At 38.8% G+C, this 16,495-nt stretch overlaps 2 protein-coding genes across 5 annotated transcripts in view; one reads left to right on the top strand and one right to left on the bottom strand.

The window, feature by feature from the left end:
* The window catches only part of LOC102301856 (epsin-1), a 12,961-nt gene extending 5,902 nt beyond the window's left edge, over positions 1–7,059 (bottom strand). Inside the window, exons 1-8 of one of the 4 annotated variants that reach the window (XM_014337252.2) lie at positions 6,968–7,059; positions 6,554–6,626; positions 5,903–6,049; positions 3,399–3,506; positions 2,648–2,803; positions 1,161–1,289; positions 613–733; positions 338–513 (exon numbers count right to left, since the gene is read on the bottom strand). In XM_014337252.2, the coding sequence (XP_014192738.1) occupies positions 338–513; positions 613–733; positions 1,161–1,289; positions 2,648–2,803; positions 3,399–3,467 (651 nt within the window). In that variant the 5' untranslated portion in view covers positions 3,468–3,506; positions 5,903–6,049; positions 6,554–6,626; positions 6,968–7,059. Of the gene's footprint in view, positions 1–337; positions 514–612; positions 734–1,160; positions 1,290–2,647; positions 2,804–3,398; positions 3,507–4,934; positions 5,154–5,902; positions 6,050–6,342; positions 6,528–6,553; positions 6,746–6,967 lie in introns of those variants that run through there. The other 3 variants (XM_042225317.1, XM_005933726.3, XM_005933724.2) reach the window with 3 other exon arrangements.
* Positions 6,860–16,452, top strand: necap1 (NECAP endocytosis associated 1). The gene is made up of 8 exons (XM_014337253.2): positions 6,860–7,095; positions 10,000–10,100; positions 10,294–10,398; positions 10,507–10,588; positions 11,566–11,674; positions 12,123–12,270; positions 12,516–12,612; positions 13,896–16,452. The coding sequence occupies exons 1-8, from the start codon at positions 6,956–6,958 to the stop codon at positions 13,948–13,950; spliced, it is 837 nt and encodes a 278-aa protein (XP_014192739.1). The 5' UTR covers positions 6,860–6,955; the 3' UTR covers positions 13,951–16,452.
* The last annotated feature ends 43 nt before the right edge of the window (positions 16,453–16,495 follow it).

The following is a 16,495-nucleotide window of genomic DNA, read 5'->3' as shown; positions in this document are numbered from 1 at the left end:
TACTACTACTACTACTACTACTACTACTACTATAGTTGCTGGATAGACTGCAGGTTCTTGGACTGAGGCAGCCCTAAAAACCAATGGAGATCAAATTGCAACACATCATAGGAATCTGCAACGGGCTTCTCAATATATAACTTCTGCCTATTGAGATTTTTTTGTTTACTTTAATAAAACAGAAGGCCTTCAAATGTAAACACATTGGCTAAATGTTTGGAGAGTTTCCTCGTTAGCCTACCATTTATCGGCAATGGCTTTTTATCTGAAATAGAGCCTATGGCAGCATCATATTGGCGTAATGTTTGATCTTTCTACACCTGTGCACTGTACTTACCCGTCTCTCGGTTTCTTTCTTCTCAGCTTCCTGTTTAAGCCGCTCTTCTTTGCGGGCGGCGAAGGAAGCCGTCAAGTCAGCTACAGAGGGTATGTTGTCCAAAGATGGAAGCCCTGAGGCCCCAGGTACATAACAGGGCTTATAGTTTGGATCCTTGACGTTGTCCGTAGATGATGCTGGTTAGAAAGTAAGCAAAAGAATATAAATGATCAGTGAAGAAAACCTGTTGGAACAACAGTATTTAGCAGTGATATAAAAAAAAAAAAAAGGCTTACCAGCTGCACTTTTTGATGTCTTTTCTCTGGTTTTGACAGCAAACTCTCTCTCTTCCTTTAGTTTCTCATCGTCCTCCATAAGAACAAGAACAACCTTGGCCTTGTCTCTCACATTTACACCCTAGCACAAATATGGCTACAATAAGCGTTCACTTGGCTCTGACCATTTCAGAAAAATTATTTAAGCCTGAAATACTTGTGCTTGAAGAAAACCCCAATGCTTTTTGCTAAACAAGATCAGAACTATTCAAGATCTAATTTAAAACAAACTATAGCACATGATTAAAAAAAAAAAAAAAAAAATTTTTATTCATGCTGTAGAGAAATTAAACGTGTTTGTTACTCTGAAAAGGTTTTCAGTTAGGAGTATCTTAAGCTGATTGAGGCAGCAAACCTAGACTACACTTTCATTCTTGCTGTAAACCTGGTCTGAAGGTTAATGACATAAATATTATAGTACCAGTAACTGTCTTAATGCATAGCATGAAATCCTTTAATGGAAGTTAAAAGAGTACATCCATTTGACATAATCAGGAAGTGTGTATCACCTGATCTTTGCCATCCTTTTCTACAAAGCGGTACTCTGTGAGAGCTTTGACAATGTAGATGTTGTCTTTCATCTTCAGAAGCACGCGATCATCACCGGTCTTCAGCAGGTACTCCAGGAGTGTCAGGGACTAGGATAAAAAACACATGACAACACAAACTCATTTATATACAATAAAAATGCAGTTTCCTATCACTACAATGCTTCTTGTTTTATCTGCATTAGGGAATAAATAGGACAAGAAAAAAGGAACAAAAAATATTGGTGCAATGGATGAAAGATAAGAAAAACAACTGAAAAGACATAATTTCTCTGGAACTGATGAGCCAACACTGAGTCATGTGGCTGACTGGCAAAGCTGAAATGGAAGCAGTGATATGGCTGATGTTCAGAAAGTAATAACTGCCACTTAATAGACTAAACTGTGCTTTTAAAGAGAAACTAAATATATTTTTGCTGTAAGTTTTTTTTTTTTTTTAAACACTAAATATTGAAAAACTTTACAAAGTTAAATGTTTATTTTTAAAACCTTGCATATTCCTATATAGATACTGTACATGCTACTTAGATGAAGAATGCCTTCCTTCTTCTCTGTCGGTCCCATTAGGGGTTCGTGACAGCAGATCAACTGCCTCCATCTCACCCTATTCTCCGCATCCACTTGGTGTGAGGGTTGGTGTGTCACACCAACCCTCACACCAAGCTGATAGAGGGTTCCCTATGTGCTAGCTTACTGTTATGCTGTTCTACTGAATTCATCTTACACAGTCTGTTTTATTAGATTATTTTTGCTTTTCATTTGATAATGGCTGCACAGGAAACAAGTAGAAACAGTGTTATGAAACTTAAGGGTAAGAGGCTTGGGGAATAGTTGAGGAGTTTAACCAATGCAACAATCCTTTTATTGTTAATCACAAAAATAAAACAAAAGCTGTGGTATATGAGGTTTTACATGCTGCCCTCACTCTAATTCAAACAATCAACACTGTGATGGATTAAAACTCAAACTAGTTCTTTTGTGTTAATTTTATTGATTTATTGTTTCCTGTGACAGATGACTTCAGTCAGTCACTCATGTAGTTTGGAGCAAGCTGCAACACACAATCTGTACAGCCATGTTTTGAACAGGCACAATCACACAGACATATTCAGTGACTGTATCGTGTAGCTGTATCAACATAACATGATTTTGCATGTTGTGCATTAAAGGGACATCTGGAAACTGTAGCTGCAAAAAAAACAAAAAAAAAAAAACAAATAAAAAAATAACCCTCACTTCAGATGGGCACCGCATTGTAGAGATGAGTAACAGAAGACAGAAACTGACTGTATCTGAAGATGAATGTTTCCCATCTTTTTTGTGAATAAATGGACAATTCCACACTTAACATCTCATCCCCGAAGAATCCAATATATGTCTGAAACCAGCATCTATCCTCTAAAGCAAACCCTTCTTTGTTCCAGTGTTACTCCTTCACCGTCGCTCACCTTGTGGATATGTCTCCAGTTCTTGTCGTCTTTCAGCCGTTTCCAGAGCATTGTCATGATCTCATTACAGGCCACAACGTTGTACGTTAGGTCGGAAATGTCGGCCATCTGAGAGCTGGATGGGCCCCATGGGTCATTGGATGTCGCCTCTCTCACCTGCAACAGAAGCAAAGAGAGTAGAAAGAGGCCAAAACAGCTTCAGGAAAGTTGAAAGTTTGAGATGCTAACTTATAAAATGTTAACATCAGGGTTTTGGAGGACTGGCAGCAGCAGGGCATCTCATGAGCCATGCTACCAAAGATGTTTAGTAATCAGTTCTCAAGGACATTATTGATCATGTTTGAGATCAGCATCCAAAAAAGGAGTTCATCTCTATATTTTCTTTGACTCTAAGAAATTCAGGTTCAGGGCTTAAAATTTATGGTTTCTGCTTTGTTTTAATTAGTAGGGTTTTTACTTGATTAACCCTTTAGTCACTCTAACCTCTTAAAGTATAAGCAATTGTTACCACACCAGACGACTTGAATTTAAAGCTACTAGTGTTCAAACACATGCCAGAAATGTATTATTTGTTGTGCATACAATGATGCACAGACTACATAATAAATATTTACCTTTATTGTCCTCCTAAATTTAACCTACATAATTTTTAAAATATTATTTGCATTACTGGATGAGGTAATATTGAATTGAAAGGCTGAAAACATTATGGTTTTGAGGTCATACACAATTTAAATCTAGCTTCACCTACCTTGACCTCGGCCTCAGAGTAGTTCTGGACCAGGTTCTTCAGCTGTCGACGGAGCATAGAAGACGTCATGATGTCCGGAGGAGAGGTGGGGAATCAAACCACCGCGATCTGATTTAGAGAAAACATGAGAACAAAGCAAAAGAAAACACAAAGAGTTCTAAAAATGTAACATTTTTTAAATTTTTGGGAATTTCTACTTCGATTACCAAGGAAATTTACCCTAACTTTTATCTGAAGCTACATCCACATATACATTTTTTTGCTAATTGTGCATCATTTTTGTGAAAATGCTATGTTTATTTTAGTCAGATTGCTTGGTTCAACATAACTGGTGTTCTGATTGCTAAGACCCAGTAAAATGTTATGTTGGACCAGGAACTAGCCAGCTGTTGGCCTATTCAGATCAGTTTTTCATCAGACAGCAAATTGGAAGAAGATAAACCCCATCTTTCAGCTTGTTGCACAATCAGTGAAGCAGCACAAGACTTTGACTTATAATAATGACTGAAAATCTTGTAGATCCACATGTCTAGGAGCATGTGTGTGATAAAAAACACTCACAAAATTTGGTGTAATTTGAAGTGCAGCGTCTCTGATGGGCTCACTTTATGAGCCGCAGAGAGTGAGCACTTGGACGGAGACTCAGGTGAACCCATGTGGAGTTTTTTTTTTCTATAGTTTCAAACAGCAACACTTTGTTTCTGTAATCACAATCAAACCTTTACAATTAAAAAGCCCACGAGTCGTTTATCAAGCTATTTCTTCAGTAGCCCTTAACATGAAAAGGAGATCCTCCCATCAAACACCTGTTTGTTTTATACACCGACAGCTGTATAATCTATACAAATAAACTGAGTGAGTTTGTCAGTTTTAAATTTGACCGTCCTGCTTCTGTCTTTATAGCAGAGATACCTGCAGCATTACATGGTGAGTCAAAAGGGAAGTCACAATAGCTCTATGACATTTATTTTCTAAAGCTCAAGTTATTTTATACTTTCCTGTTTTATATCATTCATAAAAACAGACAATATACTAATAAATGATGCCATTTTATATATCATTATTATTATTATTATTATTATAATAAATCCAGGCCAGGCCTACACAGCTTTTTGAAAACTTCACTCCAACTTGAACAAAATTCCATCATGGATATAAATTTGAGTGACCTCTAAGTTACATATGGGCAAGGTATGTTGAACGTGAAATGTGAAACAAATGCAAACAAACAGCAGGGTGCAAGATGCTAGCAGGCAGGGGACACATGGAACGCCATAACCAAGTAGCTGGCAAAGTATACAGAAACATCCGTGCCGAGTATGGCCTGAAAGTTCCAAGGTCAAAATGGGAGACGCCCCCTAGGATGGTCGAGAATGACTGAGCTAAGATCTTGTGGGACTTCCAGATACAGAAAGACAAACTAGAGATAACTAACCAACCAGACATAGTAATGGTGGAGAAGCAGAGGAAGAGGCTGCAACAATAGTGAATGACAGCAAAATCAGGAAGAAGGAACACAACAAGCTGGAGAAGTACCAAGGGCTCAGAGAAGAGCTCAAGAAGTTGTCAAGGGTAAAGGTAACAGTGGTCCCAGCGATGATCTGAGCACTTAGTGTAGTGACCCCCAAGCTAGGCGAGTGGCTCCAACAGACCTCTGTCCAGAGGAGCGCAGTCCTAGGAACAGCAAAGATACTGCGCAGGACCCTCAAAATCCTAGGCCTGTGGTAGAGGACTCGAGCTTGAATGATAGACCACCTGCAGGGCCGAGACGGGAATTAGCCACTGTTTCCCTAATGCTTCGCCGAGGCATGTTAATGCCAAGTTTTGCCTTGTCATTCAGTGACAATCATTTTTTATTTGTTGTTATTACTACAACATGCATATGCACAAACTTTTTTAATTAATTATTTAGAAAATTCTGTTAAAGTGGATGCTTGATAGTCAAGATATGCTGCAAGGCTAGATGCAGCAGCCCATGGTTGACTCCAACCTGAGGTTATTTGCTGTGTGTCCCATCCCCCACCTTCCTGTGTAATCTTCACTGTGCTGTTAAATGAATTCAAAAAAGCCCCCAAACTAAAAGCTAAAAAAACCCAACAACTAAAAAGCAGTCCGTTAACACTTTTGTCAGATGGTAGGAATCATTATAGTTGCTAGTGCAGAGGCAAAACTCTTACATAAAAATCTAAATGTCATGCATGGTGTAGATGCCACAAATGGAGAAAAACACTGTGAAAGACACAGTCAAAGAACTGCTCTTTCATTCAAACTGGTTTCCCTTTGAGCCCGAAAAAACCCCAAAACCCAGTCTGCAGCTGCATATAAAGTTATGGGGTTTTTTGTACTTCACTCTGGACCAATACAACTCTGACCTACTGGCCTGCTTTTTAATCTACAACTCAATTGATTTTGACGATGGCAATGCCACATATAACAGTAATCAATACACAAATCATATGCAATGCAACTATATGTTCTCGCGCATGAACAACACAGTGACATACCTTCAGTAAAATCGTCCTCTGTTGTAAAAGTCTAACTTTCGGTTGTATTTGTGCAGCTCCTGGCTCAGTTAGCATTCATCCTGCTGATCCCCTCTTCCTCCTGCCTGCATTGGTTTGTCTGAGGATGTCAGAAACCAGATCCTAACGCTGCAATGAGAAACCAGTCAACATATAAAAGAGCTGACCAGTGGGAGGTACACATAACTGGCTGCAAAGCGTAAACTAACCTACTGTAAGTGACAGCTTTGTCACTGCGACAAACATATATCCCCACCTACGTTAGCTCAGAATCTAGCTGAGCTACAAGCTAGTTAGCTACCAGGGCATGTTAGATAAATTTTAAGAAAAGAAAATTGCATGTTTGGCGCAACTGGATACTTAGTCTTAGGATACGCAGTCGTGGTGTTTGTAACAAGAGTCAGGGTAGGTGTTTTCAGGACCTCGGAGAGCGACTGAAGACAGTCAGCAGGCGTCAATATGGCTAACAGCCAAGCGGTGTTGTCAAGGCAGCGAGCTCCATCATAAATATCCGATTTTAGTGTTCAAATGGTGGGATATATTCCACGAAACGTCCCCTGCTTTTAGTTCAAAACTACAACTGACGTTTTGCATATCAAACATGCATATTTACAGTAAAAATAAAACACTAACCATGAGCAGATATTCAGGAATCTTCGAGGAGACGACACGACCGGACGGTTTCCGCTTCCGCAGTTTTCAGCACCTGCCAGGCCACGCCCCCTCTCAAAATTAGTGTTATTTATGTCTTTATATATTTATTTATTCATTGATTGATTTAAATTCCCAATATAAACAATCTAGTTCTCTTTTGTGCCAAAAAATAATTTTCTTTTTGTTTAAAATTTAAAATATCATTCAGTTTTATGGTAGTAAAGTATACTTTTTTTCTGTTGCCTACGGTTACGGTCTAGGCTTTAAATGACGTCGTTTGTCAGTTAGGTCCCCCTGAACAAAACACACATACACACATGCATACACACATACGCATACACACATACACACACATGCCCCCGTTTGAAAAGAGCTGAATAAATGAGTCACTACCACAACTCCCACATCAATAACAGTTGGACCAAGATGGCGGCCGAGGGAGAGTACGAGTCGATCCTGTGCGTTAAACCCGATGTCAACGTTTACCGTATCCCGCCGCGAGCTTCAAACCGAGCGTACAGGTAAAGACACACCAGTGGCTCGCTGACGTTGCTGTGAAATGCAGTTTAAATGCGTTTGTTGGGCGGGTTTGGGTGTTGTACTTTAACTGCTCGATAGTCAGCGCATGCTTTACAAATCACGGAGAGGGACAGTGCTGGCTTTATGCTCTGATGTCGGAAGCAGCTGATGAGATGAAAGTCCATCTCCAGGTGTTGTGAAGATGAAGAGAGGCTGAAATGTTGGTTGTTTGGTGTGCGGGGATTCGCTGAGCTGTCAGAGATGTGACCGGGGGTATTTGTCATCATGCTGGCTCGATACGGGCGGCTTGCCAGGATAGTCCCACTCTTCTCTGTGACAGCTGGGATGTCTTCTCCACAAACTGTTCAGGCTCTTCAGTCTGAAATCTTCTGTGTTTGCTTTTAATTGATCCTTTCAGATAAAATCTTCAAATCCATCCCGCTCTGCTGCACGGCTGTATTAACTTCCTGGAGCCGGGCAAAGATGTGCTGAAGCACTCCATTCTCCCTGCACCTGTTCCCTGAAACCCACCAGCTGAAATTATTAGCTGATATTCATGGGATCCTGCTTTTTTATTTTTTTTATTTATTTATTTTTTAATATGTGAACATTTGCTAATTCCATAGTTTCCATGTTAGTCAGCTTAACAGCTTTTGTTTTTTCAATCTAAGTTAATGTTTTTTTTTATTTAGGAATGAAGAAAATTGTTGGCTGCAGCCATGATACCTTCCCGTACAACCATGTTATGGAGTTCTCTGTCCCAGTCAGAGAAGCAATTAAATCAAAGAGTTCAAACACTTTTTTCCTAATAATTACATATACCTCTTTTAAGATTTTAAGAATAATCCCCAAATCGTACCTCTACAAATTAGAGAAGTAATGATAATAGTAAATACCAACAGTTAATTAGTTCATACTTCTAAGAAACATGCCATTAATAAAAAATCTTTTTAAATAAGTCTAATTTTTATAGTGGAATGTCGCAGCAAGAGTTGCCATAAGGCGCTTAATACTGTAAGGTAAAACACCTTACCTAACCTGAGATCTGACCCCCCAATTCAATTCAATTGTGCAAGCACTTGGTGACAGTGGGAAGAAAAAAACTCCCTTTTAAAAGGAAGAAACCTCCTAGTTCCTAGTTCCACGTGGGGGGGGCTTAAAACTGAAAATAAGGGAGCCATCTGAGAGTAAAGTGCTCTGTTGGGGTGATGCCGTAAACGGTGGTCATTAAGATCAGATGGTGATTATTCAAGACCCTGTATGTGAAGAGAAGGATTTTTAATTTGATTCTGGATTTAACAGGGAGCCAGTGAAGTGAAGCCAGAATGGGAGAAATATACTCTCTCTTTCAAGTCCCTGTTAGTACTCTGGTTACAGTGTTTTGGATCAACTGAAGGCTTTTTAGGGAGTTTTTAGGACATCCTGATAATAATGAATTACAGTAGTCAAGTAATAAATGCATGAACTAGTTTTTCAGCATCACTCTGAGACAGGGTCTTTCTAATTTTAGCGATATTGCCAAATGCAAGAAAGCAGTCCTACATATTTGTCTGTCATGCATGCTGATATCTTGGTCAAAAACGATTACAAAATTCCTGAAGTGTTACTGAAGGCCAAGCCGAGTAATGTGGAATAACATGACTCTAAGAGGACCTTGTTAGTGCACCCCTCTACTGCAGGTGTAGAAGAATATCAGACCATAAATTTAGTAATAAATTACACTAATTAAAAATAATTTGAATTGATCACGCAACACAAAAATATAACCCAAAACAAAATCTCTGTTTAAAAAAAGATGACATGTAAGTGTGAGCTTTTACCACCCTTTTTGTTTGTGAGCCAGAGCTCCAATGTGTAAAATAAATGCATATTTTCAGTGTAATCAAAGTAATTTGCTTTGTGATTCTGGAACATCTAAAAGGGCTCTGGAGATAAACCAGGAGGCTCAAGATTTCTTTTAAAGGGGTAAGAATGGAGGGAAAATGGGCCCATTTTTACCCATTTCTCTGTAAAATGCTCTTACACTTTCAATAGTATTTTAAATTAAACTGCTAAAAAGTAAAATTACTTTTCATGACATAACCACATTAAAGCAATAACCTTGGATATTTGCTTTTACAATTAAATAAATAATCCCACTTTAATATGTGTAGCATATATTAAAACTGCAATAATGAAAGTAAATGAACACCTAAATCAAGAAATATCAGAGAGAGAAAATAAAGATTCTCCTCATTTAAAATACACAAATCCTTTCAATACCACCTTCAAACATTTGTTAGATGTTAGAAATATAAATTTTCAACCAATTATCAATGAATCTCTCTGGATTTCATTGTTCAAAATAAGCAATAAAAAGAAGTCACTTTGGACTTCTTTTTAATGAAGTACATATTAGTGTCAGTGAAACAAGTGAAACCTCATTGGACTTTTGTCAGCACTCATGAGGCCACATTATGACATGAAAATAAATAACTGTTTAAGCAGCCCTGGATTCTAATCATTTAATCTAAAGGTTATTAAATTCTCTAAGAATTAAAAATGCATTACAAGAAGCATCACTTCTCTTTCCATTGTCTGTTTTGTAGCTTTATTTGGTGATATGCAAATAGGTAAATGTCTATGCACTCTAGTATGCCTCAAGCCCTCTATTCCACTATGCCAATCACACCTCAAAAGCCAGGTTTGGGTTATTCTTTAAGCAGAAATGTACTGTATTAATAGCCTGAGTTGGAGCATTTTCCTGATTTCTTTGTCTTGTTTGGAAGCCATTTACAATGTTTTTTTTTTCCTTTAGAGACAAAGCGATTAACAGAGAGAATAACTAACATTTAATTGAAATGTAACCAGACTAACTGATAGTTGCAGCTCTGAAAATGCTAAACTATGTCAAATAATTTCTGCAGGGCAGCTGATTGGAAGCTCGATGCTCCAGACTGGTCAGGTCGAATGAGGATCACAGCCAAGGGCAAAGCGGCCTACGTTAAACTGGAGGACAAAATCTCAGGTATGACATCACTGGGTTAAGCACTAAAAACTACATTAAAACTATATTTTTATAGTAAAATTGACACCGACTTGCTGTAATGTGAAAGTCACGCTAGTGGTGATGTTTCCACTGAGAATTATGACCCATCTGTGCTGAAGCACGACTTTTCCTCACTGCATTGTATTGGTTTAACATTCTTTTGCTGTTGCAGGGGAGCTGTTTGCCCAGGCACCAGTGAAGGAGTATCCTGGTATAGCAGTGGAAACCGTCAGCGACTCCAGTCGCTACTTTGTCCTGCGGATACAGGATGACAACGGTGAGGATTTAAGTACCCCGGCAACTCCAGAATATTTCTTAACCTTGCTCAAAGACTTAAATCCTTTCTCTGCTGGTCTTAATGTGAGTTATCATCTCTTACTGGCAGGTCGCAGTGCTTTCATAGGAGTTGGTTTTGGTGACCGAGGGGATGCTTTTGACTTCAACGTGGCTTTGCAGGATCATTTCAAGTAAGCAGGGTTTGGTGGTTTTAGTGGATTACTTTCTGTTTTTTGTTGACAATCTGATAGCAGGGGATTGAAACATGTAATGTCTGTGAAACACTGGTTATGCCAAATCATCCAGTAGCCATTCTGACCACGCCAGAATTTCCTGAAGTTTCAGATCAAGACGCCACAAATAAGCAACCGACCAAAAACATGCTGATATTTGTATGTTCCTTTGCAGAATGATATTGAGTAAAAGTAGTAGTACTGCCCTCATTCCCCTTACAGGCCTTCAGCCAGGCTGAAGTTGTTCAGAATTGAATATAACAAGCAGCAGAGCTGGGTGCATCCATCCATGCTTCTGCCACTTATCTGGATCTGGGTCGCAAGGGCACCAGTCTAAGCGGGGATGCCTTGACCACCCTCTTCCTACATGCCCACCTCCTTCAGCTCTACCTGGGATACTGAAGTATTTGCAGCCTGCACCAGGAGGCATCTGAGCCACATCTAGTGGCTCTACCCTGAGCCTCTGAACTCCTCCTGCCTCCTAGCTGGTGGTTGTTGGGAAGCAGTAAGCTGGAAAAAAAAGTTTGTTTAGGTTTTGGTTCAACCATACAATATGAAATATTTAAGAAAGGAGGGAGAAAGTCTGACCATTTAAACCAAGTGTTTTAGGGGCTCATCAAACCTGTGTGCTAGCCTGTCGCATTTAAATAAAGCTTTGTTTAAAATGAGTAAATTCTGAGTGTTTGAGGAATCTAATACACAGTAAATTGCTCAAACATCAGATGTACATCCTGTCTTTAATGGTATTCAGAGTATTGATTTTTCTCTTTCACTGTAACTGTCTGCAACACAAGCACTCCACATCAAAGTGAAGTGTTGTTTTTGAGATGCGCTTGTAGAAAGCTGCTGTGGTTGTTGTTAAAACTGCTGAGGTGCATTGTTTATTTCTGTATCAGTGCTGAGAGTGTGTGTTTGTGTGTCTTGCTTCTCTGCAGATGGGTGAAACAAGAGACCGAACTCAGTAAAAATGCCCAGCTTGGGGATTCAGGACCAAAGCTGGACTTGGGCTTTAAGGAAGGGCAGACCATCACACTCAACATAGGGGTGAGAACCAGCTTATGTGCATATACAATACATGCAGATAAAAATCTGTCTATAAAAGAGGCACATGCAGGGCTGTGCTGTTGAAGGATGGGGTGGAGGCAGATCACACAAATGAGTCTGAAAGGCAGAATGACACAATGAGTCATGAAAATGATTGGACCAGTGATGACAACAGAATTGAGTTTGACAGTGATGCAAAGGACAGAAGAACAGCCTGAGCACCCAGGAGTGCAGGCAGACAAATGAATACAGATATTTCTTATTAAACTTACATTTAAGTCTCATTTAAAAAAACAAAACAAAACAGAAATACCCCATAAAAATGAAAATCCTGATTAAATTTAAAGGTTACAGTTTGTGATCCAATCCTTTAACTATCAATGAAGTATGAAGAAATACATTGTTTTTGTCATTGCATGAGCCTAACTTCATTCTTCTCCATCTGCAGCAAGGGAAAAAGAGGGATAAGCCCCGCTCACAAGGATCGGGTGGATTTGGACTTCTCCCACCACCACCTGGAGGCAAGATAGCCCCTCCTCCTTCATCAGGGTTATCGAATCACAACATCGTCCCACAGATGGGAAGCACAGCGACAGGTATGCAAACTGACTTTACATAAACATCTTCATCAGCAAATGAAAGTGCACACAGGATGTCAGGTGGGATGTTCCCCTTTGTGCAGCTTTAACATGAGTACACGAGTGAACCGTTTCCACAGGCACTGTGTTAATTAGTGGCTGTTAGATGACTCATTTGTCTTCAAGCTTCAGGCTGCAGAAAATGAGTAAAATCTGTGCCAGCTCGTAGGCTAATGAGCTCTGCTTCTGTCTCCGTCTGTCAGGCTGCCTGCTGGAGCTGGACAGTAGTAACTCCAACACAGTGGTTCAGTCAAACACTAGTTCAGATCTTCTTTGGGGAGAATTTTCTGCTCCTGCAAGGTAAGAAAATTATTTCTTGTGTTAAATTTAAATGTATGAGGACACTGAAGGATTGGGTATTTTCTAAGCTTTTGTCCACAAGTGACTTTGTGGAGGAATATCACTGATTAGCACTGGCTCCCGGTTTGAAAGGTGCTGAAAGCAGTTGAAGTTGAGTTCTGTGTTTTTTGTAGACCAGTCAAGGCCCTCCACACAAGAAGAGAGTTCTTTAATAAATCATTTAAAATATTCAGCACCTGCAAAAAACGCAGAGAATGAGAATAACAGTCATAGTAATGATGAAGGACATTCAAACATACCTTTGATGTGATAGCACTTGAAATGGATTTTACATGGTGCTTCACATGGATGGACTGACCTTGCCATACTGTAGGGCAGGAGGGAGCATATTTTTCACAGACAGCCGTACCAACTTAGCTTAAGCAAGTGAAGGGTCTTACACTTGGTAACTGAATCAAAACTACAATGTAAACTAGCAGTTTTGCACAAATCTGCCATTTGCATCTTACAGTTTTGCATACTGAGGTCCATTCCCATTAATATTAGCATGTCCTTTCCTTTAAAAAAGAAAGAGAAAACACTGTTACAGTGGAAAATATTACTAACATTAAAGAAAAGTCACTTAATGCTATATAAGCATTTAAATGGCCTAAAAACTTGTCACAATTTTTCGTGTCTGTACTAAAGAGTGATTAAAAATGTTGTACTCTAATAAAGTTAAATAGCAGTAAAGGCTACCTGAAGTCATTCCCTGTGAGGTTCCTCAGCACAAAACTGCCTGTTTTTAATTTTTGAGGGTTTTCTTTTTTGGTTTTACTGCTAGATTGTCCAGGGCCATATTAAGATGGTTAATTAGTCAGTTCTGGCATTTGGTCCATTTTTTTTTTTTTGCCTGCGTTTATTCTAAAAGTTGCAAAAATATTTCCAGATACTCTAATGCAACTAAACTTGCCATGTAAATAGGTTTACTGTGTGTGTGTAAAAGCAGCTGACACTTGTTTACAGTAAGTATTTGGCTGATGTTTGATGCTGATTTATTTTTTTTAATTACTTTGTCATTAGTTATTCATTCTTTTGTTGCAGGGAAACTAAGAACTATACAAAATATCTAAACAATTAGTTTAGATATTAATTAATCTTTTTGTTACACTAAATAGAATTGATTTGTTGATAAACGATTACAGTAATTAAGTATTTGTGGCAGCAGCAAAACAAACTTCCTGTCCTAAATTTCAAAATGTCATCTGAATAACTGGAAATTGACTGCGAGTTTTTGTTTTCAGCTCTGCTCCACCTCCGTCTCAACCACAAAACGCCACAAACTGGATCCAGTTTTGAGTCGTCGATCGTCGACCGTGACCTGCATCTCACCTGCATCTGTGTCCGTAGCTTCCTGTGCATCACACTGAGTGTAACTCCCACACACTGAACCCAAAGCAGAGACATGACACACCCACAGAGCTGTAGAATCACTTCACTCAGAGAGAGTGAAGCATTAATGCGTTAAAGCCATCACTCTATATGCGCCATCTCAATGATATTTAAGGGCTATGCGTGATGTCCCGAGTAGCAGGTGTTCCTCTTTCATGTGTCTGCATCTCCTCCCCAGTAGGTGGCTCCTACTGCGAGCAGAGCTTCATTTTTGATCTGGAATGTTTTTGTCCCCCTGCAGGCACTGCAGAGCACTACATCAACACACCTTTGCTTTCTGCATCCTGCTGTGAATCACATGTAAAGAGCAACACAGCAAAGATTAAGTGAAGGCTGCAGGAGACAAATTAAAAAAAGAAAATACGATGATTTCTGTACTGGAACATAAATCTTAATTCTGTAAATTATTCATTTTTGCAGCAGTGATCTGAGTAGTTGTAATGTTGATCCTAAAAACAAAGGAACAGTTGATGAAGCATCATGATGATCAAGGTCAGAAGGAGTTTATTTTCCTCCTAATAAGATGATAAATTTACTCTGAAGTGGAGTTTAAGTTACTCTCTCCTTTTCACATTGTGAAATGTGGAGCATTACAGCGTTGTCATCAGGGTGGATGCAGTTACATTGCTCAAAATTCTCACGTGTATGTCAGCATTCACATTTAACAACTTCAGCTCATATTGGGTTTGATTAGAAATTGATAATACAGGTGAATTTGTACATGAATCTCCAGACGTGAGGCACAAGTTTAATTGCTATTATCCAAATTTCCTGAATAAATCTTTACAGGAATCAATAATCTTCTAAATTATTCACGTGTTTGCAGAATTAGTGAATCTGAAATAGTTGGATGAGATGCTGATGTTACAATATGTGAGTGATGAATACATTAACAGTTTTCTTTCTGGTGTATTAAATGTAAAAATGTATGTTTACATTATGAAATCATGTTTGTTTACTTCTGGGTGCTTCTGATTAGCTAATATATTTGCAAATCAGAAAATCAGCTGCCAAATCCAGACTATCACTATTTTCACATATTTTGCTGCATGTTTAAAGAACTAAATAAGCTAAGAAGGATTAAATATTTGCATGTCCTACTCAGTTTCTATCAAACTGGAGGCAGAAAAATTAAAATTGCTCAAATACGAAGTGGGCTATTTTTTTCACCCCAAGTAATTTTCTTGACCTTGAATTAACCGACACATAATCAAGTCTGGTTAAAATGAATCAGAGCAGAAATGTAGGACTTATTATCAGACATTTCTATTTTTTATTTTATTTTTATTTTAGAGGGGAAACTGCTGTGAGAGAGGTCAGCCCAAAGCTTAGCTTCACTTTCTATATTAAACATGCAGTAATCATTTATATCAACTGGATTTAAAGGTTTAGAGGAAAATGTTTGGTGCACAGACACAATATTATTGGAAATGAGAAAACAAACTGACAGTTTCTTTGTGCAGTGGAAGAAGTCTGAGTGCTCCAGATTTTCACTTGCAGTTTTCACAGCCCGCTGGTTTCTGTTAATGAAACAACCATGAAGAGTTTTCCACATGTGCTGCAGTTTACCTGCAAAGACGGCCGTGTGGTGAACTCATCATTATGGAAATGAGAATAAATCTGGCAGATTTGAAGAATCTCCACATGAGTCCCAAACAGTGGTGACTGTACGAGGTTTGATGGTCTGTGGATAATGTCTGGAAATTAGAGAAACGGTTTGATAATTTGGGAAATCTACCATTTGACTTCTTTGCTGAGAGTTAGATGAGAAGGTTGATTCTCATGAATTTGAAGCAGGTGGTTAGCTTAGCTTAACGATGAAAGAAATCTGAGACACCTGGCTGTGACAGAGTCCACCTCTAATACCTCTAAAGGAGACTGATGAACACACTATATTGTGTTAAATATTATTGAGTTTTCTTAAATAAAGTGGCAATCCTTTTGTGGCCTATTTAAAATGAAATGCTCCTTTCATTGAAGTGATCTGTTTGCTGTAAGAGATTCGAACACATCAGTCTCAGGATTTGTGGCGGGGAAAAACAAAACAAAATGATTGTGTTAAATCATCTGATGAATGTTTAATGGCAGCAAATGAAATGTTAATCTTTGTGCTAAGAAGGCTTTGGGTGATTGTGAACATGTCTGACATAAAACATGCCTTGACTGTGAATATGTCTGCATAGTATCGCTGTGATCAGATCACATGAGCTGTGTTTAATTGGCATTAAGACACAGGGCTGACTGATATATGTTGACGTGTGTGTTGTTTACATTGCTCGCATCGCTGGCTAAGATTTAAAAATGTCTCCCACTTCTCATTCATTCCACTTTGGCTGTAAAATCACTGAACTAACCCTTTTGATTTATGACCAACTTAATGAGAAAGAGGCAATAAATCCTTTAAAAGGACCCTCCGAGTCTTGTCATTATTATTTTTGAATATTTAAAGCCC

The sequence above is a fragment of the Haplochromis burtoni genome, unplaced genomic scaffold (assembly GCF_018398535.1).
Source record: "Haplochromis burtoni strain Fernald_Lab_line unplaced genomic scaffold, NCSU_Asbu1 Contig_168, whole genome shotgun sequence".
In the NCBI taxonomy this organism is placed as follows: Eukaryota; Metazoa; Chordata; class Actinopteri; order Cichliformes; family Cichlidae; genus Haplochromis; species Haplochromis burtoni.
This window is presented reverse-complemented; position numbering and strand designations above follow the sequence as displayed.